This window comes from Setaria viridis, chromosome 8 (genome assembly GCF_005286985.2).
Source record: "Setaria viridis chromosome 8, Setaria_viridis_v4.0, whole genome shotgun sequence".
Taxonomy (NCBI): domain Eukaryota; kingdom Viridiplantae; phylum Streptophyta; class Magnoliopsida; order Poales; family Poaceae; genus Setaria; species Setaria viridis.
Window position 1 is genome coordinate 41,215,801 of NC_048270.2, and position 20,774 is coordinate 41,236,574.

A 20,774-nucleotide genomic window follows, 5' to 3' on the forward strand; every position below is an offset into this window, starting at 1 on the left:
TGGCGAAAATGGGCGTTCGTGAGCGTGGCGTGGTATGAGCGCGCACAGGCGTGGTATGAGCGCGTGCACACGTCGGCCGGCCGACGCTCGGCCATGGCCACGGCCATGCGACCGAGGGCACATGGTGCAGTGTGGCAATGCGCGCGTGCACGTGGTCCCGAGGTTGGCCTTGGCCGTGGCGGCGTGCGGGGCCCCGGTAGTTCGGGCCCACAGCGGCCCTTCTTCCCCTTTCTCCTCTTCCTCCCTTCCCTATGCTCCTCCCCTCTTCTCCCCCTTGAGCAACTGGCGGTGGACAGGCAGAGCCCCGGTGGATGGCGAGAAGAGGCCCCTAGTGGCTCTACTTATAGTAGCGAGGCGCGGTCTAGGGTTTCGAAGAGGGTGCGGCGCGAGGTAGAGTTCAAGGGTGCGTCACCGGCAATGTGGACGGCCGTAATGGGTGGTGGCACGGTGTGGGCGGCGTGGTGGCGATTTGAGGCCGCCAGCGCAAAAGCAAAGGCGCAGGCGCGGAAGTGCGCTCCAGCAAGGACTACCGATGACCCTGTCCCATCCGTGCGCGCACACGCTGGGCGCATGGGTGTACGATAGGTGTTTAAACCCGGCAACCTACCAAGGGAGTACCCAAAGTAGAGTTTTGGTTGGTGGATGTTGGAAGTTGTTGACTGACGCTGCTGATCTTTTGGCACGTTTTACTTTATCTGCACATTATTATGCTCTATTTCTGAGCTATTTGCTTGCTGTCATCATCAGGATGCTCTGTTTGTGTTTCACATTGGCTTTGTAGTCATGTCAACCTGGCATCTTCCTTTGGTTTATAGTATCAAATTTTTCATTACCATTGTTCATTGTACTGGGCTCATGTCATTATAGTTTAATATGTTAGTGCCTTGAGTGGTTAAAATAGTATGATGATTTGACTGTCTCATCTAATTGGAATGTATGAAATTCTGAATGTTGTTCAGGGCAGAAGGTTTGAGCTCAGACCTTCAAGAGGGACATGTTTGCTCAGCACTCTGATTGTAGTACTGTTGCTATATCCAGCTGAAAAATTCTTTGTTAAAAATATCCATGATTGCTTGTATTATTGTTGGTACTGCTTATTGATGTCATGCTACTTGCATGCGCTGGTATGGTGCCTTCATTTGACATTTTTCTGCCGTTAGTGATCTGGCACAGTGCAGTGCTTTGTTTAGTACTAATCAGTTTTGGCTAATTGTCGGTAATTTGAGGATTTCATATTTTTGAATGTTAATGAAATTGATTACTATAGTGACACTGAGGAGCCGGTGGAGCCACAAATTGTGGCTCCTCCGGCTGCAGCTCCTCTAACGCAACAGTGCGCATGTCCTCCTCCAAACGCACCCTACTTTCTATTGTTGATACAACACGCATAGTGGTACTTGCATGATACAATGAACATATCTAACTATCAACAAGTTAATGCGTTGGAAGTGTATATATGTGTGTGCCTGTGTGTGTGTCTATATATCTATATATATATATATATATATAGAACACCACCAAGGTAGCAAGAGACTATCATCTTACCTCAGGCTGATCTGCTCTAGGGAATCTTTGTAAAGACTTCGTAGTGTCCCTATGCAATCACTCCTGCTAATATGTTCTAAAATCTCTAGGATGCCTTGTGTTTTAGGTTGGAGGGAGTATGTTATAAATAATGTAAATCAACCCCTAAATTTTGGTCTATATATGCCGCCTCTTTAATTATAAAAAAATCTAAAGTAAACCCCTATGTCTACGTCTAAACCACCTGCATCTGCCATTACGAAGAAAATAACCAAAGTACTCCCATATACGTTTAATTTTTAATAAATTCTCATGTCTTCCATTATTGATAGTATTCAAAGCAACGCAAAGTATATGTGCATAGGAGCATGGATACCTCTTCTTCAGCCATGTCCGTGAGGAGCTTCTTCACGTAGGCTGCCATGGCATCTAGGACCGCCGCCATGGCTCCGGAGTACGATCTAGTACACAATACATGATCACGTTTTAATAACTGGAGTTCATATGAGTAAATTAAACTAGCATTCCTACTCAGCACAGCAGTTCTATCTTTGTTCACCTGAAGTCCCGTATGAAACGCGACGCATGCTAGAATAAGGAGAGTAGAGTTCACCTGAATTCCCGGGGCGCAACTGTGCTCTTTGCCGTTGTTGCTTGGGCTCTTTGCCGCTGGTGCCTTGGCCTCTTTGTTCTCTATATGGTTAGGACGACAGTGCAAGTCGTTAAGTGGCTTTTCTTCGGATGCATGCAGTAGTCCTTTTCTTTCTCCTGGCTGCTAGTAATAAATACAGATTAAAAATTATACCACTCTAGACTATTCGACGGCGACGCTCGAGCCTTCCGCAGCCTGGTGTATACTGGTGCACCTGCATGCTGTGTGTCTTGGTCTGATCTATCAATCTATCTATCTACACACACATATTGTAACTGAATAAATGTGTAGCTGCACTCAGTATGGATGAATGGGTGCATGCAGTATACTACTTATAGTGTGTTGGGTCATGAATAAATGTATCATGCAGTGCTCACTGCCGTTTGTATGAATGTTGGCGTACAAGTTTTAATAATTTTTGAACTGATCTACTTGCATTATGCATTAGACTTACTAGTCCACCAACCCGTGCTCCCGCACGGGCTAACGTTTTTAGAAGCTATTGTATTTGAAAATTATTTAGAAATTAAACTCCTAACTAATAATCAAAATTGTTTACCTACTAGTCTCTTATTTTTTCAATACTTCAACATAATACTTATATAGATATGTACCTATCTTTGTCTAGTTTTGATTGTTTTTAATTAATAATTACTCTATGCACTTTTTCATCCATATTCATACTTTTTTCATTTTGTATCGCACCTCCAATCCTCCATACATTATGTTTAGCATACAAATCAATATTTTTCATCGATTCCTCACATACATGTATACATGGTCTAAATGGTGGGATTCATCATGTGTATATACTTTAACTTAATATTTTTATATTAACAATGACATAAATAGGTCATTTAGAATCATATATTAATTTACTTTTAAACGTATGATGCACATGTTTACTTTATTAGGTTATTTTTAATAATGACGTACGTGGGTAACATAAATAAAATTTTAGAATGACATTTTAAGTTATTCTTTATAATGATTTATAATGATAAGTATTAGTAACTTGGATAAAAATTATGGGGTTACTTTAGATTATTTTTTATAATAGCTGAGCTCGGTAACTTAGATATAGGTTTAAAGCTCATTTTTTAATATTTTCACAATGATAGTGGTGGATAATTTTTTAGAAAATATAATAGATCAATGGCTATGATTATTAGAATTTACAGGATTGGTATTTGATGTTTTTAATTTTTATGAGAATCTATCTCTTTTTTCTAGCTTGTCTCGTGGGAACTAATGGGGAGCCTCCAATGGAAAGAAAATGATACTACATTGCTACAAAACTATTACCATAAGCTACCTCTCGTTTGTTAAATATTCGAACACAATACTTATATAGATATATACTTAATATCTTCATCCAATTGTGATAGATTTTAGTTAGTAATTACTCTATAATTTTTTCATCCACATTTATAATTTTAACTTTTCACTTTGCATTTTGATGTTTTTAATTTTTATGAGAATTTGTCTCTTTTTTCTAGATTGTCTCGTGGGAACAAATGCGGAGTCTCCAATGGAAAAAAATGAGACTACATTGGTACAAAACTATCACCATAAGCTACCTCTTATTTCTAAATATTCGACCATAATACTTAATATCTTCATCTAATTGTGATAGATTTTAGTTAGTAATTACTCTATAATATTCTCATCCACATATATAATCTTTAACTTTTCACTTTGCATCGCAGGTATGTGCTTGAATTTGTTTAATGCACCCTAAATTTGAGATAAATTTTAGTATATAAAGCTATATTCTCATCACTTTATATCCTTATACATGGTGACACACATCATGCGTATAGACCTTAATTATTGTATCGTATACCAATAGTGAAAGATATAGACAATTTAGAATCATATATTGTTGTATATTTTTAATTAAGGTTGTTTGATCCTAACGTAGGGTTACCTCATGTTATTTTTAATAATCGCATGTGTGGGTAATATAGATGCAAATTTAAGGGGTTACTTTAAGTTTTTCAAGTAGTAGTGGTAGGCAATTCAGTTGCGAATTAGGGGATCATTTTAAATATTGTTTATAATGGCATAAGTGGGTAATTTGGATGAATATTAGGGGGTTACTTTAGTTTATTTTATATAATGGCAGAGGTGGGTAATTTATATATAGATTTAGGGAGTTACTTTAGGCTATTTTCATAATGGTATAGGTGGGTAATTCTTTAGAAAACATAATAGATCCAATGAATATGATGATTTGAATCTATCGATCGATGGTCAGATGTTTTGCTTTTTTGTGAGAATTTCTAAAATTTCTTTCTTTTTCTGGAGTGTCTACCTAGGAATCCTAAGTGGCTTCACCTGGAGGCTTCAAAAGAAGCCTCCAATTAAGTAACAGTAAGATAGTCCTTCTGTACATGGCTTGGAACGTTTGGAAGTAACAAACGAAACAGAAATCCGAGCAACCACTACAGGTGGCGCGGTTCGTCAAGGAGGAGTGCGCCCTGCGTCAGCGGGCGTTGGGAGGCGCTCTGATGGCTTCTCATATATATATATATATATATATATATATATATATATATATATATATATATATGTATATATATATATATATATTTCTGGCCTCTCTGGCAAAGCTGCAATGTAGAACAAACGTGCTGCCGTTTCAGGCAAGTTTGGTGGAGCTTCAATTAGCTCCGGCTCCACCTGATATGTTATTGTTCATGTATTGTAGCGATACTGTTTATAGGAGCTGATTTCCTCTCTCCTCCTCCTCCCCCTTACAGACGTTGGAGGAGTCGATAGAGCCACAAATTGTAGCTCCTTCGACTCCTCTAACGCAACAGTGCGCATGTTAGGAAGAGCCGGAGCCGGTCAAAGCTCCTGCAAACGCGCCCTTCTTGCTATCGATGATACAACACGCATAGTGGTACCTTGCCCGATAAAATGAACATATCTAACTATCAACAAGTTAGGTGAAAATCTTTGAAATTTGTACAGGAGTTCTAGCCATATTTCAATTGTAAAATGGTGATATGCAACTCCAAAACAACTCTCCCAAGATAATGTCACTTCAAAACATTCAGTACTTTGCTATACTTAATTGACTCTTGTAGATTAACAAACTAATTATCATGAATAAATCAAACTTAAGGCTCCGAGGGGCTCTAAAAAGTATAGAAAACGATAAGAGATTATGACACATGTAGATGCTTTAAGGCTCCGAGGGGCCCAAAGCCGAAAGCAGGGATAGCCAGTGCGTAACAATGTTTGCAGTTGTGCCTGTCTGCTCGTCAGACGATCCGGCTGTAACACAACTGACAACACTCTCTTTCACAATACGATGCCCGTCTGCATCTGTGCCTGGTCAAACGATAGCTTTCCTCCCTGTTGACGGCACAAATATTTGACTCATCAGTAATTGATGCAACGATGCAAGGAGATTACTGTGGATACAGATAAGGAATAGGAGTACAAACAACAGTTGTGAATCTAGAATCAACTTTTGGCATAGAGAAAGAATAATGCGAGTTACCTGAACGCATAGGCTATCTTTCCATCAAGACGTGCAGTCTTCAATCTTCATCTGAATATTCATGCGACGCTGCACATTCGGAGGTCATCTGACGCTGCACACTGGGAATATTCGGTCTTCAACCTTCATCTGAATCTTCGATGTCGTAGATGACAACCTTGGTGATATGGCTTATCTTCTCCCACTCGGAGGAGCTACCTGAAATAATGGAACCATGCAGCTCCTTGCTGCAAGTCAACTTGAGAAACTTTGGATTCACACATGGTAGGTATCCGGGAAGTCTCTCTATGGTGCCGTCCTCCAGCTCTATGCTGTGAAGTGATGGGACACCTTGCAACACCTCCACACTCGGGCAACGGCCGATCCCAATCTTGTGCAACCTGGAGAGGCCGCTAATCCTCTTGAGCTTGGGGCAGTCGCACACGATAAGTTCCACAATAGAAGGGAAGTTCTCCACAGATGTCAGGTTGCTCAGCTCGACCAGGTTCAGCTCTCTTAGAGCATGCCTCTTGTTGTTGGCAAGCCCCGGTGGTAAACAGCTCAGCTTGCCTTTCATGATCTCCAGACGCTCGAGAGCGTGCATGGCCATGGCGCCTGCAGTCACATCCACAGTCTGCTCCTCCCACTCCCAGTCCTCCCATTCGCACAAGCCAACCAGAGAAAGATATTTCAGATTAGGAAAAGCTGCTGATGTAGATTCAGTGACGCCTCCATCCACAGTTGAGGAAGAGGATGATGCCTGGAATTCGGACCCGATGCTCTTGATGGCTGGTGCATCTGCAATGACTAACCTTTCCAGACTAGGGAGCCGACACAAACCGTCAGCGAGTTTGGTGCAGCAAGGCAAGTACGCCAGGCACAAAATGCTAAGGCTTTTACAGGCACATGCTTCCACTACCATCATCCAATTTGGTAGCGTGCGACCAAAGTATCCTTTAATATGTAACTCGTGAATGCGGGGTGGTGGGCAGAGCTTCTCCAATACCTCTTCCACTACTTCCTGCTGCTGTTGCTTCTCGATCTCATCCCTCAATTCCATGCATCCACTGCTACTCCAATGTAATTCCAAGTACTCAAGGTGCTCCTTGCTGCTAATCCTGGCCGTTTCAGCCAACGAGCTGGCAGATACATCCTCGAGACCATGTAAAGTAAGCCTCCTAAGCTTAGAAAGAGGCCCTATCTCTTCCAAGCTGCACCAGCCCCCATCCATGTCCATGTGTACCTGGAACCCATCAAGTGTCCTTAGATTTTGTAACCGACCAAACTCCTTGGGTATTACCATATTGCCATTGGACTGATACATGTTAAGAGTTCTGAGATGCACCATTTGTATAATGGTTCTAGGAAGATTCTCCAAATGTACAGAGTCTTGAAGCACAATATGTTGTAGGAACTTCATATTGTTGATATTGTCTGGCAGCCTAGATATATTTGTTCCCTCTAATCCCAAGTATCTTAGGTGCCTCAACTGACACAGGGAATCAAGCAACCTATCACAATCTCCACCATGTAACACAACTGACAACACTCTCTTTCACAATACGATGCCCGTCTGCATCTGTGCCTGGTCAAATGATAGCTTTCCTCCCTGTTGACGGCACAAATATTTGACTCATCAGTAATTGATGCAACGATGCAAGGAGATTACTGTGGATACAGATAAGGAATAGGAGTACAAACAACAGTTGTGAATCTAGAATCAACTTTCGGCATAGAGAAAGAATAATGCGAGTTACCTGAACGCATAGGCTATCTTTCCATCAAGACGTGCAGTCTTCAATCTTCATCTGAAATCTTGGATGTAGTTGATGACAACTTTGGTGATATGGCTTATCTTCTCACACTCGGAGGAGCTACCTGAAATAATGGAACCATGCAGCTCCTTGTTGTTGTTTTTTTTCTTTTTGTTTTTTTCGCCCATTCTGGGCTTCATATTCGGCAGCTCTCCCTTCCCTGTTCGTACAAGCAACAGGGAAAGAATGCAAATTGTTTCTATCCAGCCGTCAAGTACTCCCAACTCCATGTGAATATTCCGGCGAACTTGCATCTCAATCTTCGAAGCAGCCAATATCGTGTTTTCCGATATGGCTGATCTTGCTCCACTCGGAGCTACCTGGTGATTCGTATAGCTTCCTGCTGCAACCTAGGTCGAGAAACCTTGGGTGTACAGCTTGCAGATATCCAGGAAGTGTCTCCATGGTGGCGTCACGCAGCCACATGCTGTCGAGTACAGGGACACCTTGCAACACCTCCAGCTTCGGGCAACGGACGATCCTAATCTTGTGCAACCTGGAGAGGCCGCTAATCCTCTTGAGCTTGGGGCAGTCGAACACGTCAAGTTCCACAACAGAAGGGAAGTTCTCCACAGATGTCAGGTTGCTCAGCTCGCTCAGTTGCAGCTCTCTTAGAGCATGCCTCTTGTTGTTGGCAAGCCCCGGTGGTAAACAGCTCAGCTTGCATTTTACGATCTCCAGACGCTCGAGAGCGTGCATGGCCATGGAGCCTGCAGTCACATCCACAGTCTGCTCCTCCCACTCCCACTCCTCCCATTCGCACAAGCCTTCCAGACCAAGATGTGTCAGATTAGGAAAAGCTGCTGATGTAGATTCAGTGACGCCTCCACCCACAGTTGAGGAAGAGGATGATGCCTGGAATTCGGACCCGATGCTCTTGATGGCTGGTGCATCCATAATGGCTAACGTTTTCAGACTAGGGAGCCGACGCAAACCGTCAGGGAGTTTGGTGCAGCAAGGCAAGTACAGCAGGCACAAAATGCTAAGGCTTTTAAAGGCACATGCTTCCACTACCATCATCCAATTTGGTAGCGTGCGACCAAAGTATCCTTGAATATGTAAATGGTCAATGCGGGGTGGTGGGCAGAGCTTCTCCAATACCTCTTCCACTACTTCCTGCTGCTGTTGCTTCTTGATCTCATCCCTCAATTCCATGAATCCACTACTACTCCATCGTAAGTGCATGTACTCAAGGTGCTCCTTGCTGCTAATCTTGGCCGTTTCAGCCAACGAGCTGGCAGATACATCCTCGAGACCATGTAAACCAAGCCTCTTAAGCTTAGAAAGAGGCCCTATCTCTTCCAAGCTGCACCAGCCCCCATCCATGTCCATGTGTACCTGGAACCCATCAAGTGTCCTTAGATTTTGTAACCGACCAAACTCCTTGGGTATTACCATATTGCCATTGGACTGATACTGATACATGTTAAGAGTTCTGAGATGCACCATTTGTATAATGGTTCTAGGAAGATTCTCGAAAAGTACAGAGCCTTGAAGCACAATATGTTGTAGGAACTTCATATTGTTGATATTGTCTGGCAGCCTAGATATATTTGTTCCCTCTAATCCCAAGTATCTTAGGTGCCTCAACTGACACAGGGAATCAAGCAACCAATCACAATCTCCACCATGTATAGACAATACCCTTAGCATAGAGAAACTATTCAGCTCAAAGTCGATCTTGGAATTTATAAATAATGTTCTTACTGACTGTTTTTGTAGAGCAGCCAATCCAGATACCAAACTGGTTGGTCCTATGGACAAGTGACGAACAAGAATATCATTACTACCACTGGTAACTTGCATGTCCTGCACCACAAGCGACTCTTCTCTTGCAATAAATTCAGCAAAGGAGTGGACCACATCATGCATTGTGCACATGTATTGATTGAAAGGATTGCATTCTATAAGATTCCTTCTGATTAACTCCTTGTAGTACTCGGTTGCTATTTCTTCTAGTTGGTCATCATCTGAACTACTTCTGTTCGCGTGAGGTTGGATGAATCCCTCACTAATCCACATGGGAATAACATGACGCCACAAAATATGTGTACCTTTTGGGAAAAGTGAACAGTAAAGGAAGCACTGCTTCTGCTGGGAAGACAAATCCTCATAACTCAAATAGATTCGGCTGTCCAGCTCCTTAGGCAATCCAACTACTGACCATGCATGATGGTCCAAAACAGCCTCCCACTCACGCTCACTTCTGGACCTTGTGCTTAGCAATCCTCCCATCACTTTGACAGCAAGCGGTAAGCCATCACACTTTCTGACAATTTTCATCCCGACATCTCTTAGGTAATCAATTCCAGTTACCTGTCAACAATCCAGACAAATGAGTTCCATGCTTGTGTGAGTGCATTTTTATTTAAATTAACATGAAGTTTAATTGCAAGATCCCATGGTTACGATTTTTAATTAACGACTAATATGAATTCGTTTCACTCTCTACTCAGGAAGAATAATCAGATAGCCAATATGCTAAGGTTCTATTTGGTGTTGGATGTCTTTCAAATGCACGTCAATGATTGGTATGTTTTTAGTAGTAGCTTGGTTCTGTATGTTTTTAGTAGTAGCATGGTTCTGCTTTTGTCAAAACCAATAGCTTTCAATTCCATAAGTCAAGTTTAGAAACCAATAGGGTTCTGCTTTCCTTAATTATTACATTCAATTTAAGGAAATAAAAATTGTTTGTGCTTTTACATCTGAAGTGCACTCTAATTGAGCTATGCAAACTGTAAGTACGTACGGTGCCACAAGGACCATTTCTGCATACATGTTACACGTTTCTTACTAAGTATACAATTTTTTTAGCTTCTATGTATGTGCTAGAAAAAAATATAAATCCTATAATTTTTATAAAAAAGGAAACATCATGCCATTAATTATGTAGGCTCTCGTCATCATTGACAAAAACAGCCATGTTTTTTCTAAAAAAATTACCCACCTTTATTATTATGGAAAAAATCTAAAGTAAATCCAATCTTGCTCATTAATTACCCAGCTCAGTGACTTTAAAAAATAATACACAGTAAATATACAACTAAATTATCCATCTAATCCCTCTATCCTGTAATACAAGGCATCCAAGTGTTCAAAATTTATCCTCAAATACAAGGCATTATTGTAGGTACATTTGGATGATGGTCATTTAATTCTTTCTATAATTGACAAGATAAGGGTGACTGGTTGGTGGATTATGACAAAAATAAGTTCCTTGTTATTTGCAACTACCATTAACTCAAGGGTAGATGCGTCTTTTGCTACTCCTGCTAATATGTTCTAAAATCTCTAGGATGCCTGGTATTTCGGGATGGAGAAAGTATGTTATAAATAATGTAAATCAACCCCTAAATTTTGGTCTATATTGGCCACCTTTAATTATAATAAAAATCTAAAGTAAACCCTTATGTCTACATCTAAACCACGTGCATCTGCCATTATGAAGAAAATAACAAAGTACTCCCCATATACGTATAATTTTTAATAAATACTCATGTCATCCATTATTGATAGTATTCAAAGCAACGCAAAGTATATGTGCATAGAGCATGCCATTACGGAGACCATGTAAACACATGCATGTAGGAAGCAGCGAGCATATCAGTTTAATTTCGATGGATTAGCAATAATATAAACAGCATATAGAATAATCAGCACCAGGAGGCTAGCAATAATGCAATGGTTACAGAGTATTTACATAGGTATTATGTTACAGAGAGAGAGACAGACACAGAGAGAGCGCAAAGAGAATCAATCACTATGCCAAAAATGATTTGTGCTCGCACACGAAAATTAATGTGCTGGTGGGTAGGATTAGCACCCACCAGCACAAAGATACCAAAGGCTAGCCCGCATGCACCTGCCAGCACAGATGGAGGTGCATTTGTGCTGGCGGACGGTTAGATGGCCCACCAACACAGATGCCGCCCAAATATGCTCGCGGGCAGCTTTTTTCCCATCCAACCTTCCATTTGGAGCCTGTTCGAGAGGAGCTCAGAAAAAGCTCCAAACATACCAAATACTAGGTGGAGGTTTTGTTATTGAATTTTTCAAGGTGATTTGTAAGTTTCCATGGTTTTAAGTAATTTTAAACATGGTTATTAACACAATCAGCATAAGACTTATGTCTGGATTAGTGCTAGCTTAGTCCTATTAGCGCATTGCTTTAGGGATTAGCCTAGAGTCAGATAAGGTTTGCATACCTCTTTGTTATCGGTGCTTGTGCACACCAAGAATTGTAAATCCGGAGCTTGTAAGTCTTGTGAGACCCTCCAACCACATTTTGGGGAGTGGCTGCCGGTGCATGTGAAAGGAAGGAGAAGCCCTTGGCCAAAGCTCTACCATGTGAAGGCCGGCAAAGAGGATTCAAGAGAGGCTAAGCGGAGATCCACTTGCGCGTGGGGAAGGCCCACATCAGGTTTCCTATGGAGTTACTTGATGGAGGAGCTTATACCCTTGCGTGGGCAATCCCTTGAGAGGGTTTCCAACAATGAGGACTAGTGGAAAGCTTTGCTTTCCGATACCTCGGTAAAAATTATCATGTCACCGTGCAGACAGTTTGCATTCTCTACCCCTTCACCTTCCACATTTTTTAGTTCACTTTACTTTCTGTGTTTAACTTTGCTAGAATTGCCATGTCTAGTCATAGGATTAGAATCTACAGTGCAAAACTCTTTTGCGGTTGAGATAGCAACACATAGAAAAACATAGTGCACATCTAGATAGAAATTGAAATATAATTTTATATGTACTTGGAGTCTTAGTTTTTAGAACACCCAGTTCACACCCCTCCCCCCTCCTGAGCTATAGGGTGTCACAGCCCCTTTAATAAGCACCAGCCAACACAAAAAGCATTATGTTGACGGCTATTGTAACCATACCACCATCACAACATCTGTCTTGGTGGGCGACTAAAGACACTCGCCAGCACAGAACTGCTTGTGCTGGCGGGCAAGCACCCACCAGCGCAAAATTACTAACCCGTGCAAGAGAATGGATTGCTAAATAGTTTTTTAAAATCTTAATAATGATTTCTCCAAAACTATTAATAGATTTAGAGAGATGGATGTTTCATGACCACATTGAATTAGGTGCACAGAAAATGTTTAGGGATTTGGTATTTCATTTTATTTGAACCAGTCACATTCTAATAGTCCATGTACGGAAGACTCCTCTTGTGCCAAATAAAAGATTCTCTAGAAGAGTTGTGTATTCTTCACCTAATCAAATTCTAGTTTGAGAAAAAGCATGTGGCGGTGGAGGTGTGGGTGTATGATTTCATTTATTAGAGTTCAAATTCAAGTACCCATAAATTATCGCACAAGCAAATCCTTGTCAGTGTGGCGTGCATGCGTCCTTTTATAATAAGAAAAGAATATCAAACTCCAGATTATCAGTAAGAAGGATTTAAGCGCACAGACCAAAGTACGTGGGGTTTAAACTGTATGTTTAACTGACTGTTCACCTGATTAGGAGATGGCGGCAGCTGTTTGGTGAGCAGGGACCAAGCGTCCTCTTCATTCAGTGGGCTGACACGGTGTTGGTAGAAGGAGGCTCCCATCCGTTGGGCCAGGTCTTCTGATCTTGTAGTGATTAGGACCCAGTTCCCCTGTTGCTTCTGGCTTGCATTTTTTACTGGGACACTAAGAACATGACTCCATGCTTGGTTACACCATACATCATCCAAGACCAGGAGGAACCTGCCCGTGGAAAGGGTCTTGGTGAGGGTCCTTGTGAGGAGCGTCTTGTCTTGCGTCCCTCCATGGACTCCACCAGCATGCTCGATTGCTGTCTTGAGCAGCTCAATCTCGTTGAAGTGTTGGGTGATGCTGAGCCATACCTTCACTTTGAAGTGCTCTTGGATGGTTACCTCGTTGAAGATCTTCTGGGCAAGGGTGGTCTTTCCCATGCCACCTGTGCCCACGATGGACACCACCTTGATATCGTGGAGGCCACCGGTGATAAGTAACTGTGCAAGCTCTCTTGTATCCTGCTCGACCTTCTCCCCAACAATGGCTGACTCATCAAACTCGGATGTCGTCTTCTACATAGACCTTTCAGCATCAGTTAGCTTCCTCGGCTCCAGGTTGGAACCGAGGTTGATACTGAACTTGAACCTGTCGGCCTCCTTGTGGATGTCATCCAGCCGCTGGTTCAGCTCCTTGATGCGGCTGCCTATCTTGTGGGCGAACACGGGATTCCGCAGGCAGAAGAGCAACGGCTGGAAGCAACCCGTTGACACCTTCTTCTTCACAGTGCTGCCGTCTTCAGTAGACCCCCTCTGCTTGTCAGCCGCCTCGAGTTGGCACTCGTCTATGATGTCGGTGGCGTCGTACATGGCGTCCTTGAGCTTCCTCACCCATCTCTGCACACTCTGGTCGGTAAGGCGCCTCCTCTCTGCATCCTCGAGGAAGGCTCTGATGCCTTTCATATTGTCCTCCAGCCTGGTGATCTCGCCGGAGACTCCTCGTAGCATGGAGACCTCCTCTTCAGCCATGTCCGTGATGAGCTTCAGCACATAGGGTGCCATGGCATCCAGGACGGCCGCCATGGCTGGAGCGTAGTGCCTGCTAGTAGTAGTATAACCATGCATCCATAAGCATAGGTACGTTAGCTACTATTCGTACTCCTACCCCTACATCGATCGATGGAAGGAGTGTGCTCACCTCAACGTAGTCAGTGGAAGAATGCAGTGGCGAGAAATGTGTCCGCGATGGAGGGCGAGTTCACTAAGAAGGAAGCCACTCCCTCCCTATATAGGACTACTAGATCCAGGAGTAGCAAGTTGCCGTTGCGTCTTAGTACTATTTGCTGCAGATCACGGGTCCATGGCAGCAAACTCCATACGGGTCCTTATAATTTTCATTTGTCATTGTTTATTGCGGCTGGTCTTTTGACAGTCGTCGTAGATCTCGAGTGGTATCACATGCTATTCATACGAGTCACCACTCGTATGTTTAGTATGCCCAATGAATGACTTGTCCTTTGTAGTGTATTTATTTGCACGCGCGGCTTGTCCCAGCTCCCACAAAAAAGTCTCAGCACAACGCCGTAGATCTCGAGCGGCGTCACGTGCAATTCGTACCACCATGTTCGTATGTTCTTAGTATACAGGTTGGAGCATGCTCGGACATATATCCAATGGCTTGATGCCAACCAGCTGGCGGAGGCTGACGAGTTTGAGGACAAGATCGATAAGCTAAGAAAATATGAGCTCCCGCCCATGATCTAGCAATCAGTACTACTCCCTCCATTCCAAATTATAAGTTATTTTAAGAATCTTGGAGAGTCAAAGCATCTCAAGTTTGATCAAAATTATAGAGAAAAATTATAAAGATTTATGACATCAAATAGGTATACTATGAAAATATAATTGATGAAGAATCTAATGATACTTAGTTGACATCATAAATTTTCTTATATTATCATATAACAGACAAGGGCAATGGCGGTAAACTATAACAAGCTCGTCAGTGCTTTGTAGACAGTCTCTGCACACCGTCGTAGATCTCGAGCGCCGTTGTGTGTTAGTACGTAGAGAGTGCAACAATGCGTTAATATAGCTCGAGTTGTTTTAATTTTAACTCCATAGCTTATAATTTTAATTTCTCATTGTTTATTGCGGCCGGTCTTTTGACAGTCTCGGGACACAATCGTCTTGATGCTGGCGAGCCCTTGCAGTTCTTTATGTAGAGTCTCTCGAGACAAGGCATGGCTGTACTCGCACTCCTACCACTCAAAAGGCATGGCTACTAGTTTAGTTAATAATGTCCTAAGTGACTTTTGCCTTTGCAGAATAGCCCATTCAATTCTACTGCTGATACGGTATGTCCTACGGAGAGGCGACGAACAAGCATGCCGCTGCCACCACCAACACAAGTAGCTGCCTGCTTGTCGTCAACCCACCACCGCTGGAACTGACCACTACCACTATCAGCAGCTTGTTCATCCCTAACAACCGGCATTTCTTCTACTGCCATATATTCAACAAAGGAGCGAACAACATCGTGGAAGGTCCCTGCATGTAGTACTCCCTTGCTACGTTTTCTAAACGGTCATCATTATGTGAACTACCGTTTCTCTCTGGAGGTTGAATAAACCCTTCACTAATCCACATGCCAGTGATTAAACCCCGTGGAATACTTGTACCTTTTGGGAATACAAAAAGCAGTGCTTCAAGTACAGCCGGTTGTCCGGCTCCTGAGGCAGTCCATCTACCGACCATGCAGGATTGTTCAGCACAGCCTTCCGCTCACTCTCGCTTGGATATTTCGTGCTTAACAGTCCTCCTATCACTACTGGAGAAATAATCACTAGTACCGGTTACCCAACCAGTACTGACCAATCGGTACTAGAGGGGGTACCCTTTAGTACCGGTTAGGGACATCAATCGGTACTAAAAGGCTTCCCACACCACGCGGGGGGAGGCTCATTAGTACCGATTGGTATCCCCAACCGGTACTAATATTTTTTTTTCCTTATTTTGTATTCCTTAATTGTATATTCGTATTTTGTATTTATTTCCTTTATGTATACTAGTACACTAATATATGTAAAGTTCTATTTATCTGTAATATATATAATATTTGAGATAATATTATATATATATATACATATCGTGCATACACATATCATATTTACTATTCTTAACCCCTGGCCTGTTTGTGCACTAGCGGAGATCTGTCATGGTAAAACTCCCTTGAAGGATTTGTGACCTCCTCTAGAAGAAATCCACATAATTGTTCTTGTATTGCCCTGAAAATTTCTGTATTGACAAGTCTTCACATCCTTGTCATCATCTGTGTCATTGGCAAATGAATTAGAAATACTTAATCTAAATTTTTTCAACAATTGAAACTTTTTTGAAATACAAGCAAATGAATTGAAATACTTAATCTAATTTTTCTAAGTATATACACTTGGATTGGATTTTTGAAGTACAAGCAAATGGATTGAAATACTTAATCGGATTTTTCTAAGTATATACACGTGGAATGGTTTTTGAAGTATAAGCATATGAATTGAAATACTTGATCTAATTTCTCTAAGTATATACACATGGAATGATTTTCGAAGTATAATCATATGAATTGAAATACTTAGTCTAATTTTTTAAAGTATATACACATGGATTGATTTTTGAAGAATATACATATGAACTAATTTATTGTTGAAGAATATACAAACGGTTAATTTGTGTTTGCTGATATGGTTGACCAGACCGATCAAGCCGTGGATGTTGTCATAAACATCGATCGATCCATCCATACATGGAAGGAGTGTGCTCACCTCAACGTACCGTAGGCGTAGGTATAAGAATGCAGTGGCGAGAAATGCATACGCGATGGAGGGCGAGTTCACTAGAAAGGAAGCCACTCCCTTATAGGACTAGATCCAGAAGTAGCAAGTTGCCGTTGTGTGTTAGTACCTAGAAGCAGAATAATCAAATGATATAACTGCTGCAGATCAAGTCCATGGCCGTAAGCAATGCGTTATTAGCTCGCGTTACGTTGTTTAATGTTTAGGTCTAGAGAGGAGCAGCAAACTCCATAGCTTATAATATTAATTTCTCATTGTTATTTCTCCGGATGATCCCTCCATCACTCGTATGTTTTTACTTTTTAGTGAGTGTAGTTTGACATGCCTAATGAATGACTTCTCCTTTGTAGTGTATTTATTTGCACGCCCGTCCTGTCCTAGCCCTGGAATCGCAGGAAAAGTCACATGCACTATGTAAACTATAACAAGCTCGTCAGTGCTTTGTAGACAGTCTCTGCACACCGTCCTAGATCTCGAGCGCCGTTGTGTGTTAGTACGTAGAGAGGTAAGAAACAATGCGTTAATATAGCTCGCGTTGTTTTAATTTTAACTCCATAGCTTATAATTTTAATTTCTCATTGTTTATTGCGGCAGGTCTTTTGACAGTCTCGGGACACAGTCATCGTAGATCTCGGGACTGGCCTCTTGATGCTGGCAAGCCCTGGTGGAAAACAGCGCAGCTTGCAGTTCTTTATATCTAGAGTCTCTCGAGACAAGGCATGGCTGTACTCCCACTCCTACCACTCACAAGGCATGGCTACTAGTTTAGTTAATAATGTCCTAAGTGACTTTTGCCTATGCAGAATAGCCCATTCGACTGCTGATACGGTCTGTCCTACGGAGAGGCGACGAATCAAAGCATGCCGCTGCCACCACCACCACAAGTACGTACCTGCCTGCTTGTCGTCGACCACCACCGCAGATTCTTCTCTTGCCATGTACTCAGCAAAGGAGCGGACCACATCGTGCATCTGGTTATCCAGTTGCTCAGGCAGTCCAGCTACTGACTATGCAGGACTTGTCAAAACAGCATTCCACTCACTTCTGCTATACATTTGAAGTGTATAGCAGAAGTAGCTTTTCTCAGCATCTGTTTCATACTGTATATATACTATGTCTTGTTATTGATGTGATACACTTTTGCAGGTTTGGAAAAGCGGTTGTATTAGGTGCGGAGAAAGCTGCATCCGCTATTGTAGAGGGCTGCTGTCTCAACAAGTGTCTCACGGTAATGCTTGCACACAAGCATATTCTATTTCTCATTTGTTTTTCTGCCACTTCCATGTTATTTACCTGAGAGTTCACTTTGGTGGTACAGAAGCTCAAATAACTTCGGTGAAAAGCATCCGGTGGAAGAAGCTGTGCAAACCAGCGAAGATCAGGATTTAGAAACTTTTGTTTATCAGTGACCAAGGGCGGATCTTGCAACTTAGAAAAAAATATAGCATCCAGTGCATGTCTACAGATTTTGGGAGAGTATACGTTGAAGCTTTGGGTCCCGTTCTCCATGAAAAAGGTGTTGATGTTTGCCTCCCATTATTGCAAAGGAGCATGAAAGACCAGGAGGGACATGACCACTTTACTCTACGAAACAGTGGCCGGACAGGGCCATTGCTGTCCCTAGTAAGAGGTTGGCTTCCAACCGGCTAGGTGACACCGTGACAGTGTTCTTCCATAAACCATATCAGAGTTGAGAACTCACCACCTACGCTGAACTGCTTAGCATGCAACTCCCTGTTGCGTCAGTTGGCCGTGTATAAGAATCAGCTGGATTGATGGGAGCATCTTGCGGAGAGACGTTGGGGGGGCTCAGCGGGCGATTCTGGCCGATCTCGCTGATCTCCGATGAGGATGATGTTTCCTCGACGCCGGCGTCTGTGTCTAGCTCGCAGGAGGGATCACCACGGTCTTTCTCCTACCTGTGTGGGACGCCATCACCGGTAGACTGCGACTTGATGTCGCCATCGACGAAATCTCTGGAAAAGAAAGAGAGGAAGAAGCTGCTGCAGCGACAACTCGCTTCGATCATTGTCGATCATTCGGTAAGTACTTTTCCTTCTCCGCCTTCTGCAGTGAAGCCGAGGACGACGAAGACAGTGCCGCTGACGCCGACAACCTTCTTGCTGGACAACTTCGACGCATCTGAATGGATCATGGTCCGCCGGAGATGGAATAAGGAGGTGGCAGCTAGGGAAGGAAGGTTAGCCAATCGCCGGCAAGGTTCCGGTGTTGGCACACACGTACAACAAATGGACTCCTGTACGTGACATATACACGTACAGGACCTGGACACTCTACGCGACTCGGACACACGCGCCAGAAACATACCATGGCGTCTTTATTCCTAACAATCTCCCCCTAAACACGACACGGTGCAACTCGTCATCACAGCAGCGCCGGCTCCTCGTCGACGTCGGTGAGCAGCGCCCTCTCCTTCTTCTTCCGGGGGCAGTCCCTCGCCATGTGTCCGCGCTCACCGCACTCATAGCATCGCCCTCGGTAGCGGCTCCCGCCACGCCTACTCCCCGAGCTCATGCTGCTGCGACCGTCGTCGTCATTGTCGTCACTGTGGTTGTCGTTCTGGCCACCACGTCTCTCGCCGCTGCCACGCCATGCTCCTTCTCCGTCACGCACCCGCTACATGCCGCCACGCTGATGGCGACGCGCTTCCCACTGCTCCTCAGTGAGGTATAGCCGCCTGACACCGTCCGCAACTTCTTCAACGTCGGCATCCTCCGCTACACGCAGCCGGTCGACGACCTCCTCCACGGACGTCTTGTCAAAGTCCGTAAACATCTCGATCGCCACGGTGACCTGCTTCATCTTCTTCGGGACCACGCGCAGGATCTTCTTCACCACGCGGCTGTCCTCCATCGGTTTGCCAAGTTCGCGCAGGCTGGCGACAAGCCCGTTGATGCGCATCGCAAAGTCGTCGACGGACTCCCCATCGTGGAATGCGATGTTCTTGAACTCCTTCAAGAGACGTTGCACGCTTGCGGACTTCACACGATCATCGCCGACCCTCATCTTCTTCACGGCGTCCCACGCTTCTTTCGCCGACTTCTTCACTGCGAGCCCGGCCTTCATCTCCGACGGCACCGCGCGCAAGGTGGCAGCCAACGCCCCTTGATCCTTGGCGCGCTCCTTGCATACCGCCTCCACGGCATCCCAGAGCTCCATCACCTCTAGGGAAACCTACATAACCAAAGACCACTCATGGTAATTGATCTTGGTCAGCAGCGGCAACTCGATAGTGGTGGCACTCGCCACCGCGACAGGATGCAGTGAGCTGCTAGAGCCGTCGTCGTCGCCAAGGTCGATGTGCGGCTTCTTCGGCCCAAGGGACGACATCTTAGATCACCTTGGCTGTGAATACCAAATGTTGGCAGAGCCCCTAGCTAGCACTCACACTCACGAACACAGAAACGCCAGTGAAGGAAACACAGCTCGAGTTTGCCGGCGACGAACGCTGCGGAGCCATTGCTCCTGTATCCGGATCATCTTGGTCGGTTCCGGGATCTTGAGATCCCAGACGGGCGGTGATCCCCATTTCAAACTCTCGAGGTGATTGCGTGGGCCTTGTGGGCCCCATTTCAACCTCGTCTTCGGTGCCACCGATTCAGTTGCAGGGCCGAACAGGCCTCGAACCAGCAGCCTGAATCCCTCGACGTGGGTTCACTTCTGGTGGACTGCATTGCCGCCTAGGGTTTTCTTCGACACATAGCTTCATTCTAGCACCACTTGTCTAGCCTGGTGACGGCGATCGCCTGCTCTCAACGGTGATGAGTCGGGATGGAGGATATCCGAACAATCGGGGAAGGGGCTCAGGCGGAGGCCGCGGTGGCAAAACTAAGGTATCCCATTGACGACATACAAGTGGATACACCATGCACGTTGGTTATAAATTACAAAAGAAAACAAAATAAGTTTCAAGATTTTGCAACCGGCATGGCAGTAACGAGTCACGTGT

The 20,774-nt window shown here is 43.9% G+C and overlaps 2 protein-coding genes and 1 pseudogene across 2 annotated transcripts; all 3 read right to left on the minus strand.

Moving 5' to 3' along the window:
- Nucleotides 1–4,929: 4,929 nt before the first annotated feature.
- On the minus strand, nt 4,930–14,143 carry LOC117866401 (putative disease resistance protein RGA3). Its single transcript, XM_072295771.1, is given in 4 exon segments — nt 4,930–5,542; nt 5,691–7,278; nt 7,427–9,799; nt 12,951–14,143. Coding segments are annotated over 2 exon segments (3,147 nt in total). The 5' UTR covers nt 14,037–14,143; the 3' UTR covers nt 4,930–5,542; nt 5,691–7,278; nt 7,427–7,738.
- Nucleotides 5,809–6,906, minus strand: LOC140220337 (uncharacterized). Its single transcript, XM_072290357.1, has one exon. It carries the CDS (start codon nt 6,904–6,906, stop codon nt 5,809–5,811), a length of 1,098 nt encoding a protein of 365 aa, XP_072146458.1.
- Nucleotides 14,144–19,441: 5,298 nt separating the features above from the next.
- Nucleotides 19,442–20,155, minus strand: LOC140220338 (uncharacterized; annotated as a pseudogene).
- Nucleotides 20,156–20,774: the final 619 nt, after the last annotated feature.

Excerpts from the sequence above, each read along its gene's own strand:
- LOC140220337 (XM_072290357.1), bottom strand. The coding sequence starts at position 6,906 with ATGGACATGGATGGGGGCTGGTGCAGCTTGGAAGAGATAGGGCCTCTT.